Source organism: Dreissena polymorpha, chromosome 6, assembly GCF_020536995.1.
Source record: "Dreissena polymorpha isolate Duluth1 chromosome 6, UMN_Dpol_1.0, whole genome shotgun sequence".
NCBI classification, from domain to species: Eukaryota; Metazoa; Mollusca; class Bivalvia; order Myida; family Dreissenidae; genus Dreissena; species Dreissena polymorpha.
The window spans coordinates 79424201-79447265 of record NC_068360.1 but is presented as its reverse complement, the minus strand read 5'-3'; the positions used below and the strand labels follow the sequence as shown (position 1 = coordinate 79447265).

The 23065-nt window shown below is 36.8% G+C and overlaps 2 protein-coding genes across 3 annotated transcripts in view; both read left to right on the top strand.

Annotated features, from left to right (window-relative positions):
* LOC127835053 (uncharacterized) overlaps positions 1–23065 on the top strand; it is a 443836-nt gene that overhangs the window by 348954 nt on the left and 71817 nt on the right. The gene's annotated exons all lie outside the window — the stretch shown is intronic.
* LOC127835045 (signal transducer and activator of transcription 5B-like) lies at positions 704–20986 on the top strand. 2 transcript variants are annotated; one of them, XM_052361242.1, is made up of 22 exons: positions 704–832; positions 3680–3742; positions 4169–4293; positions 5617–5767; positions 6524–6598; positions 7562–7645; positions 8666–8753; positions 9145–9257; positions 10339–10490; positions 11115–11252; positions 11577–11648; positions 12978–13305; positions 13708–13797; positions 14133–14271; positions 14654–14706; positions 15649–15773; positions 16740–16918; positions 17617–17802; positions 18167–18233; positions 19112–19170; positions 19989–20586; positions 20818–20986. In XM_052361242.1, exons 2-22 carry the CDS (start codon positions 3692–3694, stop codon positions 20894–20896), a joined length of 2952 nt encoding a protein of 983 aa, XP_052217202.1. In that variant the 5' UTR covers positions 704–832; positions 3680–3691; the 3' UTR covers positions 20897–20986. The 2 variants fall into 2 exon arrangements, with proteins under 2 accessions (XP_052217202.1, XP_052217201.1); XM_052361241.1 differs by having other exon boundaries at positions 13708–13800.

The window sequence follows — 23065 nt, the reverse complement described above, 5'->3', positions numbered from 1 at the left end:
TCTTTTGAATAATGTTAATTAGTACATTAAATGACTTAGAAAAATAGGAACATGCACGAACAAAAGCTTTTAATTTCCTTATAAAAAATAGGAACATGCATGAACAAAAGCTTTTAATTTCCCTATTGCGCATACACATACCATTAATATATGGTAACGTCACTGCATCGGTTAAGATCTATGTTTACAAAAGCACACGTACAATGACGATTAATTAACCCTGGTATTTCTAGAAAATACAGTTTTCTAAAAATAAACCGTTGCTTCAAAACGGAATTCCCTTATATACGATCGAGGTTTGACGACATTTAAATTAATACATCACTTTACTTCTAAATAACGATATTAAATCTCGTGCAAAAATGTCGAGAATGTTTTAAATACATTAAGGGATTTCATATATAGTTGAACACAAGCATTTTCATGTAATAAAACATATTGAAATCCAAATTAAATCGATAAATGCGCACCTGTAAATTTCTACTTTCGGTTTAATATTCAGTAACAGTTGACTGGGATTCCCATACGAGGAGTTAGATTCTACCAATCACAGTCAGCGGCCATGCCATTTTAATTACATATTACCCACGTTCCATGATTACTTTGGTATTCCCTGATCCGTCATTTTATTTGTAACCAATCGTTTTTAGTGAGTGTTGTATGGCCTGCCTTTTTTGAAAACAACTTCAGTTTTTCGTAAATAAAGACCATACCATGCATAAGAATGTCGCAACGAAGATATTAAGTTCGAGTAGCATTAAAGCTTTTCTGGCAAAAATACGATATTGTTGTGATGGATCTATATGTCATTACATAAGTTCGGTACCAATAAGTAAGTCTTACTTTGTTTGCTATTATGACAAACAATACATATTTGCTAAATTATTTATTACAATTTGAGATAAAACGCACGTGTTTATATATTTAATTTTAGCACAAACTCAGCCATTCGTTATCAAATCTTGATTTGAATTTTTCAGAAATTAAACGTATGTAATGTTTATTGTCCCCTACCGATGAAACCGGAGGGGACTTATGTTTTGCGGTCTGTACGTCTGTCAGTCAGTCAGTCTTTCAGTCAGTCTGTTTGTCACACTTTTCTGGATCCTGCTATAACTTTAAAAGTTCTTCATATTTTTTCATGAAACTTAGAATATGGATAGATGGCAATATGGAGATTATGCACGTCATTTCATTTTGTTCCTACGTCAAGAATTCTGGTTGCTATGGCAACAAATAAAAAAATAATAATGACAATGGTGGAGTTTCACCGGTAGGGGACAATATTGCTTGGCAATCTCTTGTTGTTGTTAATTTTATTAAATTTTAAAATATTTTTCATTTACCTTTATGGTGCCTGATCGTTCATTTCGTTTTGGCAAGCAAGCGTCTGTAATGAGCCGCCGATTTATCGTATCGGCCCACGACTTTATCATTACGGCGTGCTTGCGGCCTTATAACTCACCACGACGATAAAATAAAGGCGAAAATACGACGTCTTGGTACGCGACAGAACGACACTTCGACATTTGAATAAATCGTTATTGTTATTTATTCGCAAATAAAATCTCCTTTATTTACTGCATGGCGTGTTTTTTTTTCTTCTTACAGAAAATCTCTTTGATATTCGTTGATTGATGTTTACACAGAAATCACTGTTATGTTTTAAGATTGGAAACTACAATGGTATACTTGCGTGAGTTCGGGTTACACTGAACGGCCCGAACAAATGCTGTAAAAAGTTAACTTTGATACGTGTTGAGTTCTTTCTTACATATCACATGAAAAACTTGTTGATGCTCCCGGTATGGTGGCGAAAAGCAGGCTTACCGTCCGTCCGTCCGTCCGTCCGAAAGACCGACATTCCGTTACAGGAGTTTTTTCCTTAGTGCTTTCATATATTTACCTGATTTTGTGTGTGTGAATATACCAACATTACTTTCAGATCAAGTTCGAATTTCATTCCGGTAAATGTATTTATTGCGAAGTTACGGACCTTGGACTTAGAAACTTTCTTTAGAATACTAGTTTTCCGGTCTTGTTTCCTAAACGCTTGCATATATTGACCTGATATTTGGTGTATGAGTCTGTCTTACAGATTAAGTTCGAGTTTCGTTCCGGTCCATTGATTTGTGACAAAGTAACAGGCATTGGACTAAACTAGTTTGAAATAACACTTTTACGGATATATTTTTCCGAAACGCTTTCAGAAAATGACCTTTGGTATGGTATTTGGTATTACAAGCCTTGGAATGTTCTCTAAAATAACAGTTTCCCAGACCTTTTTCATAAACACTTTCAAATATTGACCTGACTTTGGAATTATATATCATAACGGAATTTTATTCCGTGTTACCAATTTCGAAAAATCACAGACAGCTATCGGCCGTGGACTTACCAAAGTACAGAGCTGTCTATTGTCCTAAGGTGCAAAATTTGATAACAACTGCAAGGGCTAAGGAACACTGATACTGCAAAAACATTAGACCGTTTACCTGTCTAAAACAGAAACTATTGAAAATGGTACCATTAATGCAAGAATAATTGCTTTTTATTTACTTTGTTATTCTTTTGAACGCTCCATCGACCGAATTGGAAAACTGTCATATGTTGCCGACTGAAAGTGTCGCTATCGGTTAGGTCGCAGTTCACCAATCTTTTGCACATCATGATATTTGATGTAGCCCATGTCGATGAAGAAGTCGAACAGATGTAAAATATTTACACTGTTCCAAATTTCAAAACTAAAAATGTAAGAAAGATTAGTGTGTTGAAACATCGCCGTGTATTTTAGGTTGCATGCAAAGATAACGTCCGTAGGCTGCCATTCAGATAAATTTAATGTGTTTTTGAAGTTAATTCATCGCTTTCCTTAATTGGTAGCGAACGAAGACTGTTTAGTGATGCGCACGGAATCTCTGAGCAGAACTGCGATTGTGTTTATGAAGGGGTGCATATGGACTCCAAGAGCCGCCATAGCAAAAATTAGCAAAGGCTTTGGAAGTACTTTTATATGGACTAGTTTTAGACGTTGATGGTGCCAAGATTAAAATAGAAGGCGTTACGAAGCCTTACCGTTCTAGAAAGCGAATGGTACATGAAAACCCATCAAACAAACAAGATTACGTCGCAGTACCACGCCAGTTAAACAAAACAACGACATATATGTACAATATAAGCGTAATGAAAACAGGAAAGGGTCAAGCCGGTTCGATACTCTTATATGGTTGATTAGACCAAATACTACCGTTATTGCGATTCGGAATGCCTGATGCAGTTTAGAATACATTACGCTTGCATTTCGGTGGATGTTTTTGTATTGCAAACTTAACTATTAATTGTTTATTTGATACAATGACATTGAACGCCTTTTACCAGATACATATATATATAATGTATCTTTGATGTGACACATTTTGGACAACCTTCTTTTTAACAAGTTATGGGTTGGTGAATATATTATAACCGCAAAATGTGAACTTGAAGTTGATAGAGATTTGTGCAAATGCAATAAACGACGTGATTCTACTCAAAGACGTTTGAGTTTTGGGCTTTTTTTTACACAGCAGACACAATTTATACTGACCTAAAAGATATTAATTATAGAAATGACCATTACATCATACAATTGCGTATGTACGGTATTATAAATAACTGCATATGCATATTCCTTTTAAAGTTGACCAAATCCATGGCGCTATCTAACAGAAGTGGTGTGGGAATGTTGGCGTTTTTTGAATCGGTATGTATAGGCTTCAGAACGCATGGCTTAAACTCTTTTAAAGTTATGCATGGTTTAAGTTGGGATTCAATGTTTCTTTTTCACTGGCAAAATCTTCCGTAGGCAGGCTAAACATTAAGAAGACGTCAATAATTTTGCCAAAATTAGATAGTTATAAATTTACCAATGATTTTCTAATATATTGTGTTGTTTAAAACAAATTTCGGCTTCCAAAAACAACAACCAAGAGACACGTTCTGGTTTCGTTCATTTTGTCGATTAAAGTTTGCACAAAACTGTGCGCTTGTTGGCGTTTAACATGTTACAATAGTTTGTTGCTGTCATTTCTGTTAAAGCTGTAGAGGTAAACAAGACATATAAAAATACATATAACTTTCTGTAACGGTTGGCAAGACAGTTTAAACATGTTCATGATATTTTATCAAGGTTATACAGGACCAAATCCCTACCGAATTATGCGTGAAGTGGATGGAAATTCTCGAAAAAGTTGGATTTTCAAGGACGTTCAGACAGAATTACGATTCATGGTTTCAAGTATGCTTCCGATCGTGGTAGGTGTATCCGGTAGTTTCAACGACGAATTACATTTTGTGTTGTCTTCTAAATATGTGTTCTCTTTTTAAATGCGGTTATCTGCTTTTTAACAATTTTTTTTCATGGAAATCTGATGCGTAAGAAAAAACAGGATGGTGTTCGTCTGATTTTGCTTAATGACTCGCATCAGAACGGACATCAAATAATTAGAAACCACTGTGAGGAGTTAGTGATATGTCGTTTCCAAGGGTTCCATCAAAAGCATTTGATAGGTTTGTCATAAAATATGTCCGTCTTATAATTTGGGCATAAAAAGTTGCGTCTTAGTCAGGCTTCCGCGGGATTGCAGGTATGGGTAATGTCGGGATGAACATTTTCATATGACACTACTAACAATGCGATAATCGAGTTGGTAAAATAAACACAATATGATGAACAGATGTTTTCATTAATAGTTGTAAAATATCAAACAACTAACCAAATGACACAGTTTACATAATGTATATAGTATATATATAGTAGAGACAAGTATGATGTACAGCCCGTCTGCGAGTTGTTTCAGTTCGGACCGCATATACGATATATTATCTTTTGAAACTAAAGAATGTAGTATTATTATACCCACGCTTTTTAAACAGGGTGGGATATTGTGGTTATCTCCGCCGTCCGTCTGTCCGTCCGTCTTGGCCACTATCTCCTCCTACACTATAAGCACTAGAACCTTGAAACTTACACATATGGTAGCTATGAGCATATGTGCGACCCTGCACTATTTGGAATTTTGATCTGATCCCTGGGTCAAAAGTAATGGGGGTTGGGGTGGGGCCGGGTCAGAGATTTTCACTTATTTGTATGGTGCATTGGCCATAACTTTTGCAATATTGAAGATATCAACTTGATGTTTGGCATGCATGTATATCTCATGGAGCTGCACATTTTTATTGGTGAAAGGTCAAGGTCATCCTTCAAGGTCAAAGGTAAAAAACAAATCAAAGGGAAGTAATAAGCTTTAAAGGGCGGTAAGTAATGAACCTGCCAAATGATTTTTTTTAATAAATCAAAGCGGTGCAGGAGGGGACATTATGTGTTTCATACAAACACATCTCTTGTTCCATGTTATTTTACATTAACTTCTTCATTTCTACACCGATTCACTTCCAATTGATACCGAATATCTCTTATGACATTACGGTCAACCTCAACTATGCATGGCCCCATTACCAACCCTGGGGTGCCCCCTGGGTTAAACATGCGGCGTGGGGATACGCGTCGGCCTCTGCCGCGCCATTTCTAGTTGTTATTATAAGGATATGAAATAATGAAATTTTAATCGACCCCAGGGACGAGCTGCGCTCGCTGGGCCAGGATCACGCGGCTGACCGGAAGCAGCAGCTATTTGCCGCTCTCAGGGAGGCGGTAAAGGAGAGAGACGGCGTGAACAAGGTTGATGCCACATTACTTAAACTGGAACTGGCTGAAGTCGAGAACAAGGTAAGTTAGCTGTCAGCAGTCATCACCCCCGGAAACCCGATATGCCGTGAAAAGTTGGATGTGCTTGGAAAAGTTGTCGAGAGATTTTTTTGAGTTTTTAAGTTTATAAACGAACTGCACTCCTGTCATATCTTGATCTTGACATATTTTGAACGGCACCAGGTGATATCATTTTTTTCATCAATATGTTGAATGTAAAGTCGAATTTTTCCACCAATACGATTTTTTAAGAAACCCTGGCGGATATGTTACTCGGGGACATTGGTTGATATAATTGTCGGTGCAAAAACTTTTTCACTGGCATACCGTTAAAGAAATTTGTAAATAAAGTGCTAAATATGCGACAAATCCCTGCATCGTCGACTTTAAATAGCCATATTTCAATAAATCCTGAATAATAGTATCCAGGATTTTAGTAACATACATTGTTATACCTCCTTTGCATTTACCAAAATATATTTTATTTCAAAAATGCCTTTACACAATAATAGAACTGGATTTACTTACCTTACCGAAATTCAGCGAAATCAATCTGCAACTTTTCCAAGCACATCCAACTTTTCACAGCATATCGGGTTTCCGGGGGTCTTCATGCAAGGTGCAGATCTACCTACGCGCAGAGATATTACTTGCAGTCCAAGTATAGCTGTACTATATCCCTCTTGAAAAAAATCCGTCTACAAAAGTTATATGATTTATGTAATTATAACGATGAACATGTACATGGTATGCATTTGTATATGTTTTCATTTACAGTTTGGCGATTCGATCGTGGACGTGGTCATTCAATGCGTCCAAAGGGAGGAGCAATTGATACAGTCTTTCATTCAGGTACGTAAATGACACTCATTTACGTATTTGGCGGAATGTAATATAAACGTAGATGATATATATATATATATATATATATATATATATATATATATATATATATATATATATATATATATATATATATATATATATATATATATATATATATATATATGTGCTTCCTGATATACAATTGAATAATAAGCAAGCACTGTTTTATAGGATAAAAACCATTCGTCTGTATACTTGTCTGTGTACCGGTATTCCAAACTCGATTAACTATAGAACTTAGAATATACTATATTGTGGGTGTTTTATGCAGATGTTTTTTATTTGTCGTTTGGGCGCATTTTAAAGAAATTGTACAGATATTTGCTTAAGCCCGTAATTAAATGCTTTGAATTTATACATGTCAATGATAGAACTAAAACGCTATTGTTTTAAACAATAAAATGATTTAATAAAACAAGTTTTGCCCACCCAGGCAATCCCGCTGGGCTTAAACCACTGACCTTTGGATAGAAAAACTACCAACTATAACACTCGGCCATCCGGTCTGATCAGTTTTGAGTGAATGCTATACTTAATTAAAAGCAAGCCAAGTAGTGTAATATTATATAATTATAATGAAAACAACACTTTATTAAATCGTTTCGCGTTTGTAAGGCTTTATAATAGTATCAATTTCTAATGATATTACCCAAATTGCCCATAAATGTTATTTACATGTATTTCTCTAATGTACAGTGTTTATTTATTTATCGAATCTGTGACAACAAATTGGCAAATTGTCATTTCAACAACTTGTAAACAGGTCGCTTAAAAAAGCCACAATGCATATTACAATTATTTAGGCATTTTTTAAAATAACTCCTATCTTAATTAAACATTTCCTCTGAACATACATCGAACAAAATAATCACCGCAATGACTAAAGTATAACGTTGATGAATATTACATATAGAACATGATTATTTTCAGTCGCACGTTGAGCCGACGTCACCGGAAGAAGATCTCGACAGCCGTCTGGCATCAGTCTACAGCGGCCTCCAACATGGCTATCAGGTAACTATACACAGTAACTAATTACGCATGTAAAATATTGACATTTATACAGCATCATGAGATCATTTTGTTGTTTCACTCGTTTGATTTGCAGTTTTATATAGCAAATAAAACTGGCCGCCAACGATGCCGGGCACAAATCTGTAAAATGACGTCATTACTATTTTGTTATTATGCCTTCTTTGATACTTTTCCTATGAGATCGACCCAAGTATTTGAGATACATTCTCAGAGGGGGTAATGGGATCCCGGGGGTAAGCGCGTGACGATAAGTGGCGACGTCCATGCCAAAACAGGTATTTTTCGCCGTTTTATACCATTTTTTTTACCTCAATTTTCAAATATCGCTCACTCTCCAGCCATATCAGTGATTAGCGCATTTTTCGTATTAATATATTAGCCTTATATCTCGACATTGTTTAAGAACTTCCTCAGCGAGTAAAGTCGAGATTTTGAGCGAATATTAACTCTTTCAGTGGGAGAACCGAATTTTGAAGGCCTTTGCAAACAGTTTGGATCCAGATGAGACGCCACAGAACGTGGCGTCTCATCAGGATCCAAACTGTTTGCTTTTCTGATAGTATTCTTTGAAAAAAATGAAGAAAATGATTATTTTAGAAATTTAGCAGACGACATTTTAGCAGACGACAAATTTCCCAGCATGCAAAGGGTTAATGCGAAATAAACGCTAATCACTGTCTTGCCGATATGGCTTAACAATTAGCGGCATTAACAAAATAATTAAAGTAATGATAGTATAAAACGGTGAAAAATACCTGTCTCGGCATGGACGTCGCCTTCGTGATCGTCACGTGATTACCCCCTCTGTATCTGTCTTGTCCCGATTTCGACAGAGCATCTTTGTATGAAACATTTTAAAGCAGTCAAGCACGTGTTTTGTGAATTCTTCTAGAGGACAAATATACTGTATAACATGTTTTTGTAGTTCTGTAGAGCATAAAGCACTTTGGAGAGATCTATACGGTAATTATGAAGGCAATATGTGGGTAAATGTTGCAGAACTTACAGGAAACATTGGATTCGTTAATACGACTCGATGAACAATACCGAAACACGGGGAGCGACTCCGTTATTGTACCACTTCAAGGTAAGATAACAATACACCAATTCGGTTATCTAACTACATATTTAAGACTTAACAAAATGTCTGATACCATTAACACCTAAAATATGGTCGGTAAGTCGGAAAAACTATTTCTCGTGTCAATCTTGTTAACATTTTTTAACTGTATACGAGTTATTTCCCACTTTAATAAGGATGATCAATGACATTTTTGACAGTGTTTTCCGAATCTCTTTGCAATACATGTATATCTGTCTTTATGTTGTTGTTTTTTCCAATCCGCACGCAGAGTGGCCGTTCTTTGCTCTCACATACAATGAAATAAATGAAATGTAACAGTCCTGCAAGAGATTGTCTTTTCCGTCATATGACCTAACATATTTGTGAAATTAACGAGTATTGATATATTCTACAGATTTGCAGGCTTATCAGAAAGACCAAATGAATGTTGAGTGTGAAGAACTCCCTGATTTTACACAGCTGATTTCTGGTGAAGAAACCGTGCAGTTGATCATACAGAAACAAAATGTATGTTGTCTTCATACCGAGGTCCTCAATAGTTCTTACACGGTGAATGCACATTCCGCATATAATGGCGTAATACCGGAATAATGATATAAGTGCATTCACCGTCTGTCTTCATTGTATTGATTGATTTAGTGCCAAAATATTACTCACACTAAAACTACCCATGTACGCGCAATGTATTCAGATCCCAAATCTACTTATTGGCCTAATGGACTTGTGTTACGTTTTACTAAATGACAATTTTAAAAGTGTCATAGAATACAAACAGAATGTATGTATGATATTCAAACAAGCGACATAACACTCCTGACTACGAAACCTAACGGACAGGAAGACCAGTGTTCTGGTCATTGGCACTGGACCTTGAGCAGTTTTGCTGTCTTTCTTCTGAAGTCTGAAGCCTTTCGCCGAGACTTGAACTTAGTAAACTGTTATTTACATGTAGATGCATGACTTTTGACAGAGCCGTAACGAAGTAGGCCTGTAAGGGATACCCTGGATTCCTCATGGTCTATCTGTCTGTCTGTCTGTCTGTCTGTCTGTCTGTCTGTCTGTCTGTCTGTCTGTCTGTCTGTCTGTCTGTCTGTCTGTCTGTCTGTCTGTCTGTCTGTCTGTCCTGTCTGTCTGGTCTGTCTGTCTGTCTGTCTGTCTGTCTGTCTGTCTGTCTGTCTGTCTGTCTGTCTGTCTGTCTGTCTGTCTGTCTGTCTGTCTGTCTGTCTGTCTGTCTGTCTGTCTGTCTGTCTGTCTGTCTGTCTGTCTGTCTGTCTGTCTGTCTGTCTGTCTGTCTGTCTGTCTGTCTGTCTGTCTGTCTGTCTGTCTGTCTGTCTGCTTGTCTCTCTGTCCGTCCGTCCTTCCGTCGTCCGTCCGTCCGTCTGTTTGTGTGTCTGTCGTTATTTTTCGACGAAGTGCTCGAACACGGCATCGTTTAATAGTGTGCCGTTGTTTATGCTTTAAAAAAATGCCGGGGTTATGTCCATTTTTTACGTTTAAATGTCTGTTACGTAATTATTATAGCTTGCTTAATATCAAGTTATGCGTCATCAGTGATGTAATCGTTTCTTCAATTATGTGACAATCTTAGGAGTCTGTACGTCTGTTTGAGGACTTGCTGGAGAAAGTGTCGCGTGGCAGTCACGTTATACTGAATGACGTCATCCCATGGAGAAACAGGTTCAAACTTCACTATGCGGAGCTGGACGCAGACGAACCGAAAATCGATGTTATCGCAGAATGGTACACATATTCATGTATCTTTTTGTATTACACGTAAATATAAAATACAAAAAATATCCTTTATTGACGCGGGATTTTTCTATATTTTGTTTTCTTGTCATACATTTTGCTATAATTTATGTCTACCTTGTTTGAATCCATAAAACAAAATTTGAACATTCGTGAATACGCTCATCTATGATTTTTATGTATACTTTATTTATTTTAAACAAACAAATAATTCTTGTGAATATGTTGATGGGCTCTGTTTATATCGAAACACCTTGTGGGCCGATTGACCTTGACGCCGCACAATTCGGTAAAATAATTCAATATTTTCAAAGATTGAACAGAAACTAGAAACTGTTTGAACAAGTTTAACATACATAGCCGTCTAACGTGAAACGTATTTAAAATGGGTTCTTAAACGTTAGTTTCTCATCTGGTTCAGAAACCGTTCGGTTGAACGTCGGCAGACATTTTTTCACTCTGAACTCTTGAACAACAACACCACGATAATTCTTAATACATTCTTGCATTGGCAATTTTTATGTATCACATTTATTCATTTCGTAAGATATAGTGTAGACGTCCTTCGTTGCTATTTAAAAGAAATTCTATGAAATATGTAAAACGTATATACAGGTGCGCCAAGACAGGGTCGCTGATTTACGATCTCAAGACATCCCTATGGCCCAAGCTGGACAACCAAATCATCGACGACTCTGTAAAAACAGCCTTCAAGAATAGACTGGACACACTGTTCATAGATTATATGCAAGGGTATGCATATTTAAATTCATATGAAACAAAGTTAGATAATGAGCATGTTCAATCAAAGAATTGTTGAGTTTGAGTTATGGTCCAATAGTTATCTAAAATTGGCATAACTGTAACGTTGCCGCTTTCTATGTCAAATATTGTGTATCTAATTTTATCAACATTTAAAAAACAATGTAGGTTAATAGAAAGTAAATTGACATTCTTATGATCGTGTTTAACATCACGAGGTTGTCACCTCGACTTTTTGATAACCACTCGTCAGATCGACACAGATTTTATAGAGGATGATGAGCGAGTTATTTTACAATTGATTTGTTTTCACAGTTCTTTTCTCGTCTGCAAGCAAGATAACTACGTCCTCAGAAGGGATTCGAAGAAGCTAAAAGTCAATTTGAGGTAATACTCATTTATAGCCCCGTCACAGCGGACTGTCGACCTCACTGCGATAAATTTAACGCCTATAATTGTAGCAAAACGCCAATGTGTTTTCTCCGTGAACCTAACTTAAACTGACAACTATAATTCAATAACCGTCAACTATTGTGCCGGGACGCTTCAGCTTTGCTCCAGATCACGTTTTGCGATGAGTATGCGATTGACTGAAAATGGTCAAATTGTCATATCGTCACATCGTAGTGATCTAACATATCGGGGTGTTTACCTGATATTCACAATCGTTCTTCATTTTTAGAAATAGTGTGGTTATTTCAGAATGTTTCCTCTCATGGCTGACAATTATTGAACATATATATCATTTCGTAATATATATATATATATATATATATATATATATATATATATATATATATATATATATATACCAATACATAGTGCCAGTTACGCGGTCTCTGTAGTTTTCAGACTGTACTTACGAGGTCAATATAAAAAACGGGGTCTATATACAACCCCGCAATCTAGGCTCCTTTAATTACTATGAGGGGGGTGTAGGGGAGGTAATGCAATCAAATCTCACAATAAGGTCTTAAATCGAAAACCACAATCAGGTCTGAAATTGAAATTGTATATACCTCGCAAATAAGTTCGCTATATATTTCCTTGTATAAGACGTTAAATAAATGACGTATTTATATACAATAATAATAGTAGGTACCCCTATATACCTTAATTCGTGTTTATATCGGATAAAAAAGGGTATGGAGATACATGTATTTAAAGTGGGAACCCCATAACCTATTTCTAAATCAGAGACCCCGTAACTGGCCATATGTGTGAATATATATATATATATATATATATATATATATATATATATATATATATATATATATATATATATATATATATACACAAACGGTTTTAAACGCTTATTATCGACAATATAAGTTATTTAGCGTTTGCTCATGTGCCCTGAAGTTTGAAACCTTGAAGGGCACACAACTCTGGTTAGAATCCTGACGAAGGCAATTTGTATTCAACTATTTTCTTCATACAATAACTTTGAACATTCATACATCCATTTTTGTCACCCGACAATTCTTATATAATAACTAACAAACTTCAAACTAACAAAAAGTGTATAGATATCTACGAAACTTCATAATGTTTTCTTTAAAACATATTTTTTTTAATAAATTTAATGCTTACATTGTTGGGCAGATACGCAAGAAACGTCATATTCTTTTATTTGAAATTCCGTTATAACTAAAAAAAATAATTAAAACATTTTGGTGCGGATATTCATGAAACTCCATACAATCATTCTAGACTGCTTGCCGCCGACCACTTGTCGTCCATACTTATGGATGACGTCAGGGCTTACCTCGTATCGGAGGCCGATCTGAACAACTGCTGCGAACATGAGCCCAATCAAAGACGTTGCGTTCCTAACGCCCGCAAGCTTGCGATGAAAACCGTTGGGTTCGAAGGGACTTCAGGTAGCGCGAAATTTACCGCCGACGCCGGAGGGAAGGTGGAAGTTGTTTTTAAGGGCATGAAGATCAAGAATTTTCAGCGACCTGAGTCGGGCCGACAGATACACGAGGAACGCTACCAGATTGTGTTTGTCACAGAAGTGGAACACGTCACCCTCTGGGTTCGTAACTAAGGCAATACAAAATTGAACGAGTTGTAAAATGAATATGTTTGTATTAGAATTAGGAATCATGTGTAAAATGGTGTTATTGACTTATTTGTAATAACAACTGTGAAATATTATTTATTTCTTCGTTCTTCTTCACTAAAGTATCGCTGTTTGCTGCTACTCAAACAAAACTTGATATAATACCGCCCCCCCCCCCCCCCCCTACAAACATTCATATTTGACTGTTTTCTTTATATTTATATAAAATGACCCACGAAACCTATATTACTGTTCGAACCACAGGGAATGTTAATTTCAGAGCATTTGGAAATCGCTTTGGTCTTCAGCCTTGCCCCACCCACCCCTCTCTACCCGGGGAATAAAGTGCTTAACGATGCCAGATTTATATTTCAGACGTTGTCGTTGCCCCTGGTGATAACGACCGGTTCTAACCAGCAGTGTCACAGCCTGGCGTCAGTCACGTGGGCCTGCTACAGCTCCGATGTGGTAGCATAACCAGTATTATTATCAGTATTAAGTATTAGCATGAGTGCTATATTTTATGTATGGTTTGTTGAAGCATTAAAAAAAGCCATTTCAGTGTCGATCACGTAGTACGCGTGTCACGTGATTGTTTCACTTCGGTGACGGTCACATTGTACACGTGTCGTCGGATTGTTAAAAAGCTCACTGTCGGTTTCAGTCCCGTGACACATATGTTATGCGACAATCCCAGTTCTCACTTTCGATATTGGTCACATGGACCACGTGTCACATGACTGTTTCAGTAGAAACTACTGATATTGACATACGGTACACGTGTCACGTGACGATTTCAGTACTCACTTCCGGTATCGGTGCGCGACGAACTCCCCCTTGCGGAGGTGGTGGCGATGTTGGAGGCCAAGACGAGAACGCTGTGTGCATCTAGGGGACTCACCGAGGACAATAAACAGCATCTGAAAGCACGACTTATAGGTAGAAACACATCCGGATATGTTCAGGTCTCAATCGGAAAAGTGAACATTGATCAGCAATGTTCTTTTGATATACCACCTCCAATACACTTTGTCCAAATATTTTTTTTATAAAGAATCCTTTGCAGTCGTATAAAGCGTCATTCCTGTGATAGACAGACAGTTCCCGATGATAATAAATCAGAATTATGTCTACTTCTGCAAAAAGACTGGCTCCTAGTACAGCTTTAATCATTTAAAAATGAAATTCTTCAACAACAAAAACTACGGTAGACACATACATATATATATTTTTATACAAATAACGATGTTGAACTGAACAATATATTATATTTGATGCGCGTTTACTTTTGTTACGTGTCGCTTTTTTATATTGCATTCAGGATCCGACACATTTACAGACGAGACGCCAGTGACCTTGCAAAAGTTCTGCTTTGTAAGTAGTACTAGTTTATGTACGACATAAACTAGTGTTATATTATACTATAAAACAATAACATGCGTTAATAACATATAGTGTCATGTATCTAGACAATGTTAACATAAAATATCATAAAAAATGGCGGGACACAATTTTATCTGGAAAAGTCATATATTTTCTGCTCAACAAATTAAACAAAGAATAAGATAGATATCTAATAGTTACATTTTTTCAATCAATGCGCATGAACACTGAAATGGAAAGACTCCGAAAAGTGTAAATAAAATGTAAATGTGTATGTTTACACAGTTAAGGGGTTAAAATAAAAATTTGTATGTTTACTAAGTTAAGGGGCTAAAATAAGAAGGGGCCCACAAGCCAATGCCACGTAAACGATACCAATATATTTAACAATTGAATAAACAATATTCCATATGTTTTCTGCTCAAAAAGTATATTAAAAATGCAGCCATGACTGTCATTTAAGTGTTTAATCCCTGATATGAACAAAACCCAGAATCTTCAATTAGAACGGGGGCAATTTACACATTGTGTTACAATATCCCATAGAAAAACACACAAACAAATATGTGTGTGTGCATTTAAGCTAGCAAGCACGTACATTAAAACTTTTATTTCAGAGTGATATACTAATATGTGTCGCGTTCTGAGAAAACTGGACTTAATGCATATGCGTAAAGTGTCGTCCCAGATTAGCCTGTGCAGTCCACCCAGGCTAATCAGGGACGACACTTTCCGATTTTATGGTATTTTAAGTTTCAAGGAAGTCCCTCCTTACCGAAAATCAAGTTTAGGCGGATGCATTAAGCCCATTTTTCTCAGAACAATGCTCATATATAGGATTAACCTTTTTTGTGCCGGTGTGAGAACACGTTATATCATCCGCGATAAGGATGCCAATTCATATTTCCATAATATACCTTCCTCCTGGTACAGGAGAGAATGAAGCAACCTAAAGATGAGAGCGGGGACTCGGAGTACCTCGGGTTCTCGTTCTGGCAGTGGTTCGTGGCCTGCTGCAACCTCGTGGAACAGTTCCTACTTCCCTACTGGAAGGACGGGTATGGTTATTTGGTTTTATAAGAATATATATATATATATATATATCATTGTTCACACATTCGGATTGTATTTTCATTTAGAGTTAAAATCAATTTATAATTTTCTTGCATTTATGATGAAATGCAATATACATCAATGCATGACGATTCACTTATACACTGTATATATTTGGAAAATAAAACAGTTGTTGATCTAGATATAAAGTTAGAATTTTGTTTAAGAAATATCTTTATTTAGCTGGCCATGGATTCATGAAGGTCGAGGCCATCCAGCTCACACCTTACAGTGTTTGTTTTTATAAAACACAGCAGCTAAATAATATACTCATTAATGTTGAGCTGTCTATAACAGTCATACAGGAGGTGTTAGGAATGGTAAATGTGATGCATTTAGATTTATTTAAAGTTTTTTTTCCTTGTAATATTCTATTGCACTAAATTGTTGTATTTTTAACATACCTAGGAACCGATTTCAATCCCCAATGCCGTGTATTCACCAGTCCCTTGCGGCGACCAATTAATGTTATTAACCGTTATTTATGCGGAGTGGGCTCTCCCATCCTTCTTAATTGGATCAATTCATTTCCAAAATAAGGGATGTCTAGTATATTTATTTATATATTTAGAATATTTCTTACAGAAATTCCTTTGAGCAAACAGCGCAGACCCTGATGAGACGCCGCATCATCTGGGTCTACGCTGTTTGCCAATGCCTTTTTTCTAGACGCTAGGCATAAATGGGTTAAGTCACATGCCTTAATTAACCAGACAACGGATTTTAACTTTTATTTCTACCCTTATATGACCATGAAATTAAGTTTACCACTGACATCTTAGCTGTGCTGTTTATTAATCATATGTTGATTGTCGGCCCTACAATGTGTATGTTGTTTTCGCATCTATAATTCAAAGATTGTTTGTCGGCTTTATTATTTCCATGTTTATTATCGGATTTATAATTTTTAGACTGATTGTCGGGTTTATCAGCAAGCGGGACGCGAAGGAGCGGTTGTGCATGCTGGATTACCGGAAGTGCGGCACCTTCATTCTGCGCTTCTCGGACACGTTCATCGTTCACAGCCAGGGCCTTACCAAGATGTATGCGCATCTGAGAGCTTGCCTGTTGTACTCGAAGACGAACAAAGGTTGGTGCATAGTCGGATAATGTTTGAAAAACGTTTTGTTAGATTGTCTGAAAGAGACATTATGAGGATGTTATGCTAGTCCAGGACAGGGTATAACGCTGGCTGAATGCTACAGTCGCATTTTTTAGCAGCCGCTTTTGTCGTTATTATTATACATAATTATTATATGAATCGTGTTCTGAGAAAACTGGGCTTAATGCATGTGCTTAAAGTGTCGTTCCAGATTAGCCTGTGCAGTCCGCACAGGCTAATCAGGGACGACACTTTCAGCCTAAACTTGATTTTTGGCAAGGAGGGACTTCCTTGAAACTAAAAATACCATAAAAGCGGTAAGTGTCGTCCCTGATTAATTAGCCTGTGGGAACTGCACATGCTAATCTGGGACGACACTTTACGCACATGCATTAAGCCCAATTTTCTCATGAAAAGACCAAAGACCGGACTGACTCGTATGTCGTGAAGGAAAGCGCAAACAATTTCTGAATTGCATAATGGGCGGATCACAGTGTACAATGTATTAATTAAATATACTGTTGTTAGAAGTATGAAACAGTAATTCAAATACAAGAAGATGTAAATTCCCCTCCGTATCATTAAAATGGCCGCCAAAACGAGATTAAAAAAGGAGAAACCCCTAGCAATTTTAGGGGGCAATATGATGTTCCTTTGGGGCAACGGGCATTTGCCTTTTCTTTAAGCCGGGGACCAGAGGCTGGTCGTCTGCGATAGCGTGGATGTAGCCGGGCACCGGCAACTTGACCTCAGCAGTCTCGCTTTCATCCTGGAGGGTTCCCGGCTCTCCAACGACTCCGCCCCTTGCTACCGCTATGTGTACCCGACCATGAAGCGTCGAGAAGATACATTTGACAAGCACATTCATTCAAGTAGGTGCTTTTTAAAGTAACAAACGTCGTATCAGTTCCGTATATAGAATACCTCTATAAAGCGAAATAGAATTGTTTAATTAATCGACAAGACTGTTTAATGTTGTTTTATATATAGTTATAGATATGCATAATATTGAATGTTGGTTTGTTTTTTAAGTAAACAAAAATGTAAAAATTGTATGTTTCTACTATGTTGTATATAGTCGTGAAGACACATTATCCGGTAAATGTCTATGGTCTAATAACTAACACCTTTTTTCGAGGGTTTAAACATTTTTACTTGTTATAAATAACTAAGTATTTTTATACTTAAATAAGTACGGTGGTTCAAATTTGTAGCGTTAATTCCCTTTTTTTCCAGAAAATAATGTTGGATCGTACAGAGACGTGAAGGCACAGTGGTGTATAGACGTTGATCAGGAGAAAACGTACGTTAACTTTATTTATACTACTTGATCGTCGTACTGAACGTTCTAACATTGATTAAGATAACAAATACAAGTGTTCTTATTAAATCTACCGATAAAAACCGATAAAGAGAAAATGATACAAACAAGTTTTGATTGCAATCGCAAAATTGAGATAAAGAGTCTTTATTAAAGACGAATTAACACAGTTGTTCTTCTTTAACATTATTAAAGTTGCGTTTTTATACCACGACATATTACGTGTACTGTAAGAGCTGTTAGTTCTTGTCGTTACAAGCGAATCGTATCCAATTGTATTTAACGTTCATCGTTTACACGAATCGGGTATAATATTGAAATCGAAAATATAATTTTTCATTGATTGAGTTTACGAATTAGAATAAAATTATGTATCCATAATGTAACGTAATGAACGCTTGGCAAACTGAAAGTGTGCACGAGGAAATCGAGTGTGTTTGGCGGTTTTCCGTCATCCAGCTTTGGACTGTCGAACTGTAAAGACATAGTTAAAGTTTGGGTTTAATGTGTTTGTACTTCATTAATAATGTAGGCTTATCTTAGAGATGAAAAACAAAATATGGGCGATATTGTTTATGTGCAGAAATGACATGCTTTTCATAAAGATAACATTATTTTTGGATATCTATGTGTTGAATTATTATATCATTTTGATGTTTGTCATGTTTGATGCAGACAGTAGACTGTCCAGATGCTTTACAAAATACAGAAAATGTGTTGAAAATTATATAAGTATTGTTTTGTTTATTTACAATAAGTAAGAAAAAACATTGTATTTTATTTGAGATTCGTAGATATCAGAAGTGAATGAAATGGTATTTGATGAACGTACATGCTATTGAAGTGCAATATTGTTCCAGGGGTGACGAGACTCATGCAGGAAAACGTACACGATCAATGGAGGGAACTGCACTTTCAGGTATGGGTGAAGGGGTGCACTGTGGCTCAACAGATACAATTATGAGAAATATCATAAATATTTGCTAAAAGTGTTATAATAGCTTATCTGTGAGTGATTCACTGTATGCTCCTCGCTTTGTGAAAACTCGGCTTAATGCATGCACGTCAACATCGGCCCAGATTATCATATACAGTCCGCACCGGCTAATCAGGGACGACATTTACGCTTTTGATAAATTTCGGTTGTAAAAGAAGCCTCTTCTGAACGAAAACCCAGTCTATGCCTATCTGGGACGACACTTTCCTCACATGCATTAAGTCCGATTTTCCCAAAGCGCGGCTCCTATCGAAACTCTAGTTGTATATCACACGATTTATCCTCAGAGTTGTAGTCAATAATCATAATGATTTTATTAAGTGCGTTCTCTACAATCAATTCAATTACATGCTGCTCAACAACAAACATATCAAATTTTACGAAAACATAAGGAGAAATTGTGTGCACTGACATGTGCCGTTGGTGACGTAATTTCGCCAATAACTACGTAATGCAATAGGTAATACCAAGAAAGGTACTCAAACGCTCAAATAGTTATAGAAGCATTCTTACGATAAAAAATCATCCATTTTGTATAATACGGAAACAACTTATAGAACATATGTAACGTTCTTTCAATTAAAATCGAATGCATGCCCCATAAAAGTCTTTAAATAACAAGAAGCTTCGTACAAAAAAACCGTTCTCACAAAATGTGTGTAGTTAATTTTGTTATCAATATGTCATACATTATATACATAAACAATACATTATCCGTATATTATCTTTTGTATTTGTAGCTCCATCTAAGAGAACTCAGGCCACATGCCGCTCCCGGAGTGTGGATCACACACGGCGCAAGATAACGGGCTTGACGTCCAACACCTTCCAGAGTACCGGAAGTGATTCCGTTGACCACCACTCTCTGACGCGTGCCACTCATGCAGTCACCACATCCGCGTCGGAGATGCCAAGTTTGACAGTTGAAGACATTAATGCTTTGGTTCTTATCCACCGTTCTTCTGTCAACCCTTGTGTGTCCATAGAGCAACATGTTACAAGCAATACAGTAATCGCAGACCAACAAATACCGTGTTACTCTCAGTGCACGACTGTGGCCGAAAACAACGTAATCGGAAGCTTTTTAACTGTCAATCAGACATTGAACAACGTTGTGCTCAGTGGACCAACAGAATCAACGCAAGACGTGTGCCCTATGTCCAATCTGCATGAGGCGTGCGTGTTTCAAATCAGAAATTTGTTGTCGGCACTGCCTCTTGAAGACAGGTATAGTGTCATCCAGGAGGTGACGCAATGCGTTCATTTCATCGATAGGTGTGGTGAAAGTGGGGAGAGACAGCCGCCTATCGAATCGGAACATCCGGATATTGTTATCAGGTAAAAGAACGAGCACAACGAGGGGCTATCACGTATACCTGTAACACAGATCCCCATTTCCTTATAATATTCCATTATTAAACGCTCGAAAGTGTTTGGTCCATGCAGATGCTGCTTGAACGACATAATACGCTGTGTGCGCTAAAACAAGACCAGTTCGATTGTAATAAACAAACAACTTTTATGCTATTATCAAAACTTAGACCTAAAGATCTCCTCTGGTATTTTCAGTTCCGGCGACCTGGCTACAACCAGCGGAGACCTAGATCTGAGCAGCATAATGGACACTGGCTCGTTTGGCAGCGAATAAAGACACGCTGTAAATGTGATTGAATCGCGCTCTGAGAAAACGCTGTGAAATGCATGTGCATAAAGAGTCGTTCCAAATTAGCCTGTGCAGTCCGTGAAACTTTTCGCCTTAGCTTATTTTCCGTGAAGAAGAGTCTTCCTTTAACCCTTTGCATGCTGGGAAATTTGTCATCTGCTAAAATGTCGTCTGCAGAATTTCTAAAATTAGCATTTTCTTCGAATTTTTTTCAAAGAATACTATCAGAATAGCAAACAGTTTGGATCCAGATGAGACGCCACGTTCTGTGGCGTCTCATCTGGATCCAAACTGTTTGCAAAGGCCTTTAAAATTCAGCTCCAGCGCTTTAAGGGTTAAATGAAGATTACAATAAAAGCGGTAAGTATCGTCACGGAGAGGCGTGTAAGACAGCACAGACTAATCTGGGACGATACTTTACGCACATGAATTAAACCCCATTTTCCCAGGCCGAGGCTCATATATAAGTACGATACATGGCGCATTTCGATCATCGGAAATCCTATTGAACTATTTTATTAACGTTGATATGCTTTAGATATTTCAATAAGTGTTTAGCTTGTTTGCAGACATACATTCCAACTATAAGTTCAACTTCCTCTGTTTGGTTTCTTAATTTTGAGCTTATTGCATTTAAATATTCATCATTATACTAGCTGGAACAACAGTGAATAAATTATCCTCTACAGTTGTGACCATCAAACTGCGTTTACTTGGTGTATTTAACGAATTTATCTTTTCATTCTGCACAGGAACAGTACGATGTGCAAATAACAACAATCTTACCATCGGTATTTTTATCAAAATACTCATGGATAATAAATGTACAAAATAGTTGGTAGCTACATTAATTTGTATGCACTTCTCCAGCGTGTGTTTATTTTTGTTGGAGTAAACATCGCTATACATACATGAGCAAAGAGTGTCCCTTGTGAAGGAAAATGCCATTAGGGGTTGAACAAGCCAAAAACTTTTAACCCATTTATGCCAAGCGTCTAGAAAAAAAGGCATTGGCAAACAGCGTAGACCCAGATGAGACGCTGAATGATGCAGCGTCTAATCTGGGTCTGCGCTGTTTGCTTAAATGAATTTCAGTAAGAAATGTTCTAAATATAGAAATAATATACTAGACATCTCTAATTTTTTAAATAAATTGATCCAATTTAGAAGGATGGGAGAGTCCACTAGGCATAAATGGGTAAATGTAGATGATGACTCGTGCCACAAAAACTAATTGTTCAATTCAGACAAAAATCCATTTCGAAATGGGTTTATTGCGAAAAAAGCGTTTTGTAAAAATAACACTAACAATAAACATCTTTAAAAAAGATATTCGGCGTAAATATATCATGACTTTGAAATTAAGGTAGAAAATTGACCTTCCTAAGTTATTAAATTAAAATCAAAAGTTTATGTATTGGTGTAGTCTTTTTTCAATTAATAGTAGCATGTCCAACGCATGAAATGTTTGGTAACAAGTGCACGTATATTAAACCGCATAATAGCGTTCGTAATTACAAATTGTATTACGTGAGATCACCTCATATGTGTCCTCAAATGGTGTATTATGAATTCATTTCTTCGTAATCGAACCATGTAGTATGTTGATATTTGATAAACGCAGTCTCCTTTCCACGTGAATATTGGTCTTGTGGCACGTGCGTTCAGCGTAGATCCAGCCCTGCCTGCGCACTTGCGCAGTCCGGCCAGGGGCGTCAATATGTCGTCGATATGCAACCAGAATGTAAACCATTTTGTAAAAACAACTCGAGATCTTCTACAAACAAAGAAAATAAAAAGGAGGACATATCTTCGCTCTGCCGGAGCCCCACTTCGTATGGAAAATAGTCAGAATATAAAGACAATGACTAAACGCAAGATTGAACTTTTTGATACATGTCCAAAATTATTCTTAAACATCATTAACAAACGGTGCGCATTTAACATGAATGAATAATATCCACAATGAGTTATAAGCTTAAAAGTATCGGCAAATAAACCATTTGGAGTTCTATTTTCCTAATTTTTGAAACCAAGTTAAAACAAAATAACTATTTTGACTATTCAGCATATTTGTATTAAAGGGAGGCCATTGCACAAGAAGATCAATCACGATTTGTATCCCTTGAATAGCAGCTCCTCTAGTTTTCCGTG

What these genes read in the sequence shown, in the direction of transcription:
- LOC127835045 (XM_052361241.1), top strand. Translation starts at nt 3,692, where the DNA reads ATGGCGCTATCTAACAGAAGTGGTGTGGGAATGTTGGCGTTTTTTGAA. An exon ending in GGAGGGAACTGCACTTTCAG is followed by an intron (nt 19,171 to 19,988) that starts GTATGGGTGAAG and finishes TTGTATTTGTAG; the next exon opens with CTCCATCTAAGAGAACTCAG. An exon ending in CATCCGGATATTGTTATCAG is followed by an intron (nt 20,587 to 20,817) that starts GTAAAAGAACGA and finishes TGGTATTTTCAG; the next exon opens with TTCCGGCGACCTGGCTACAA.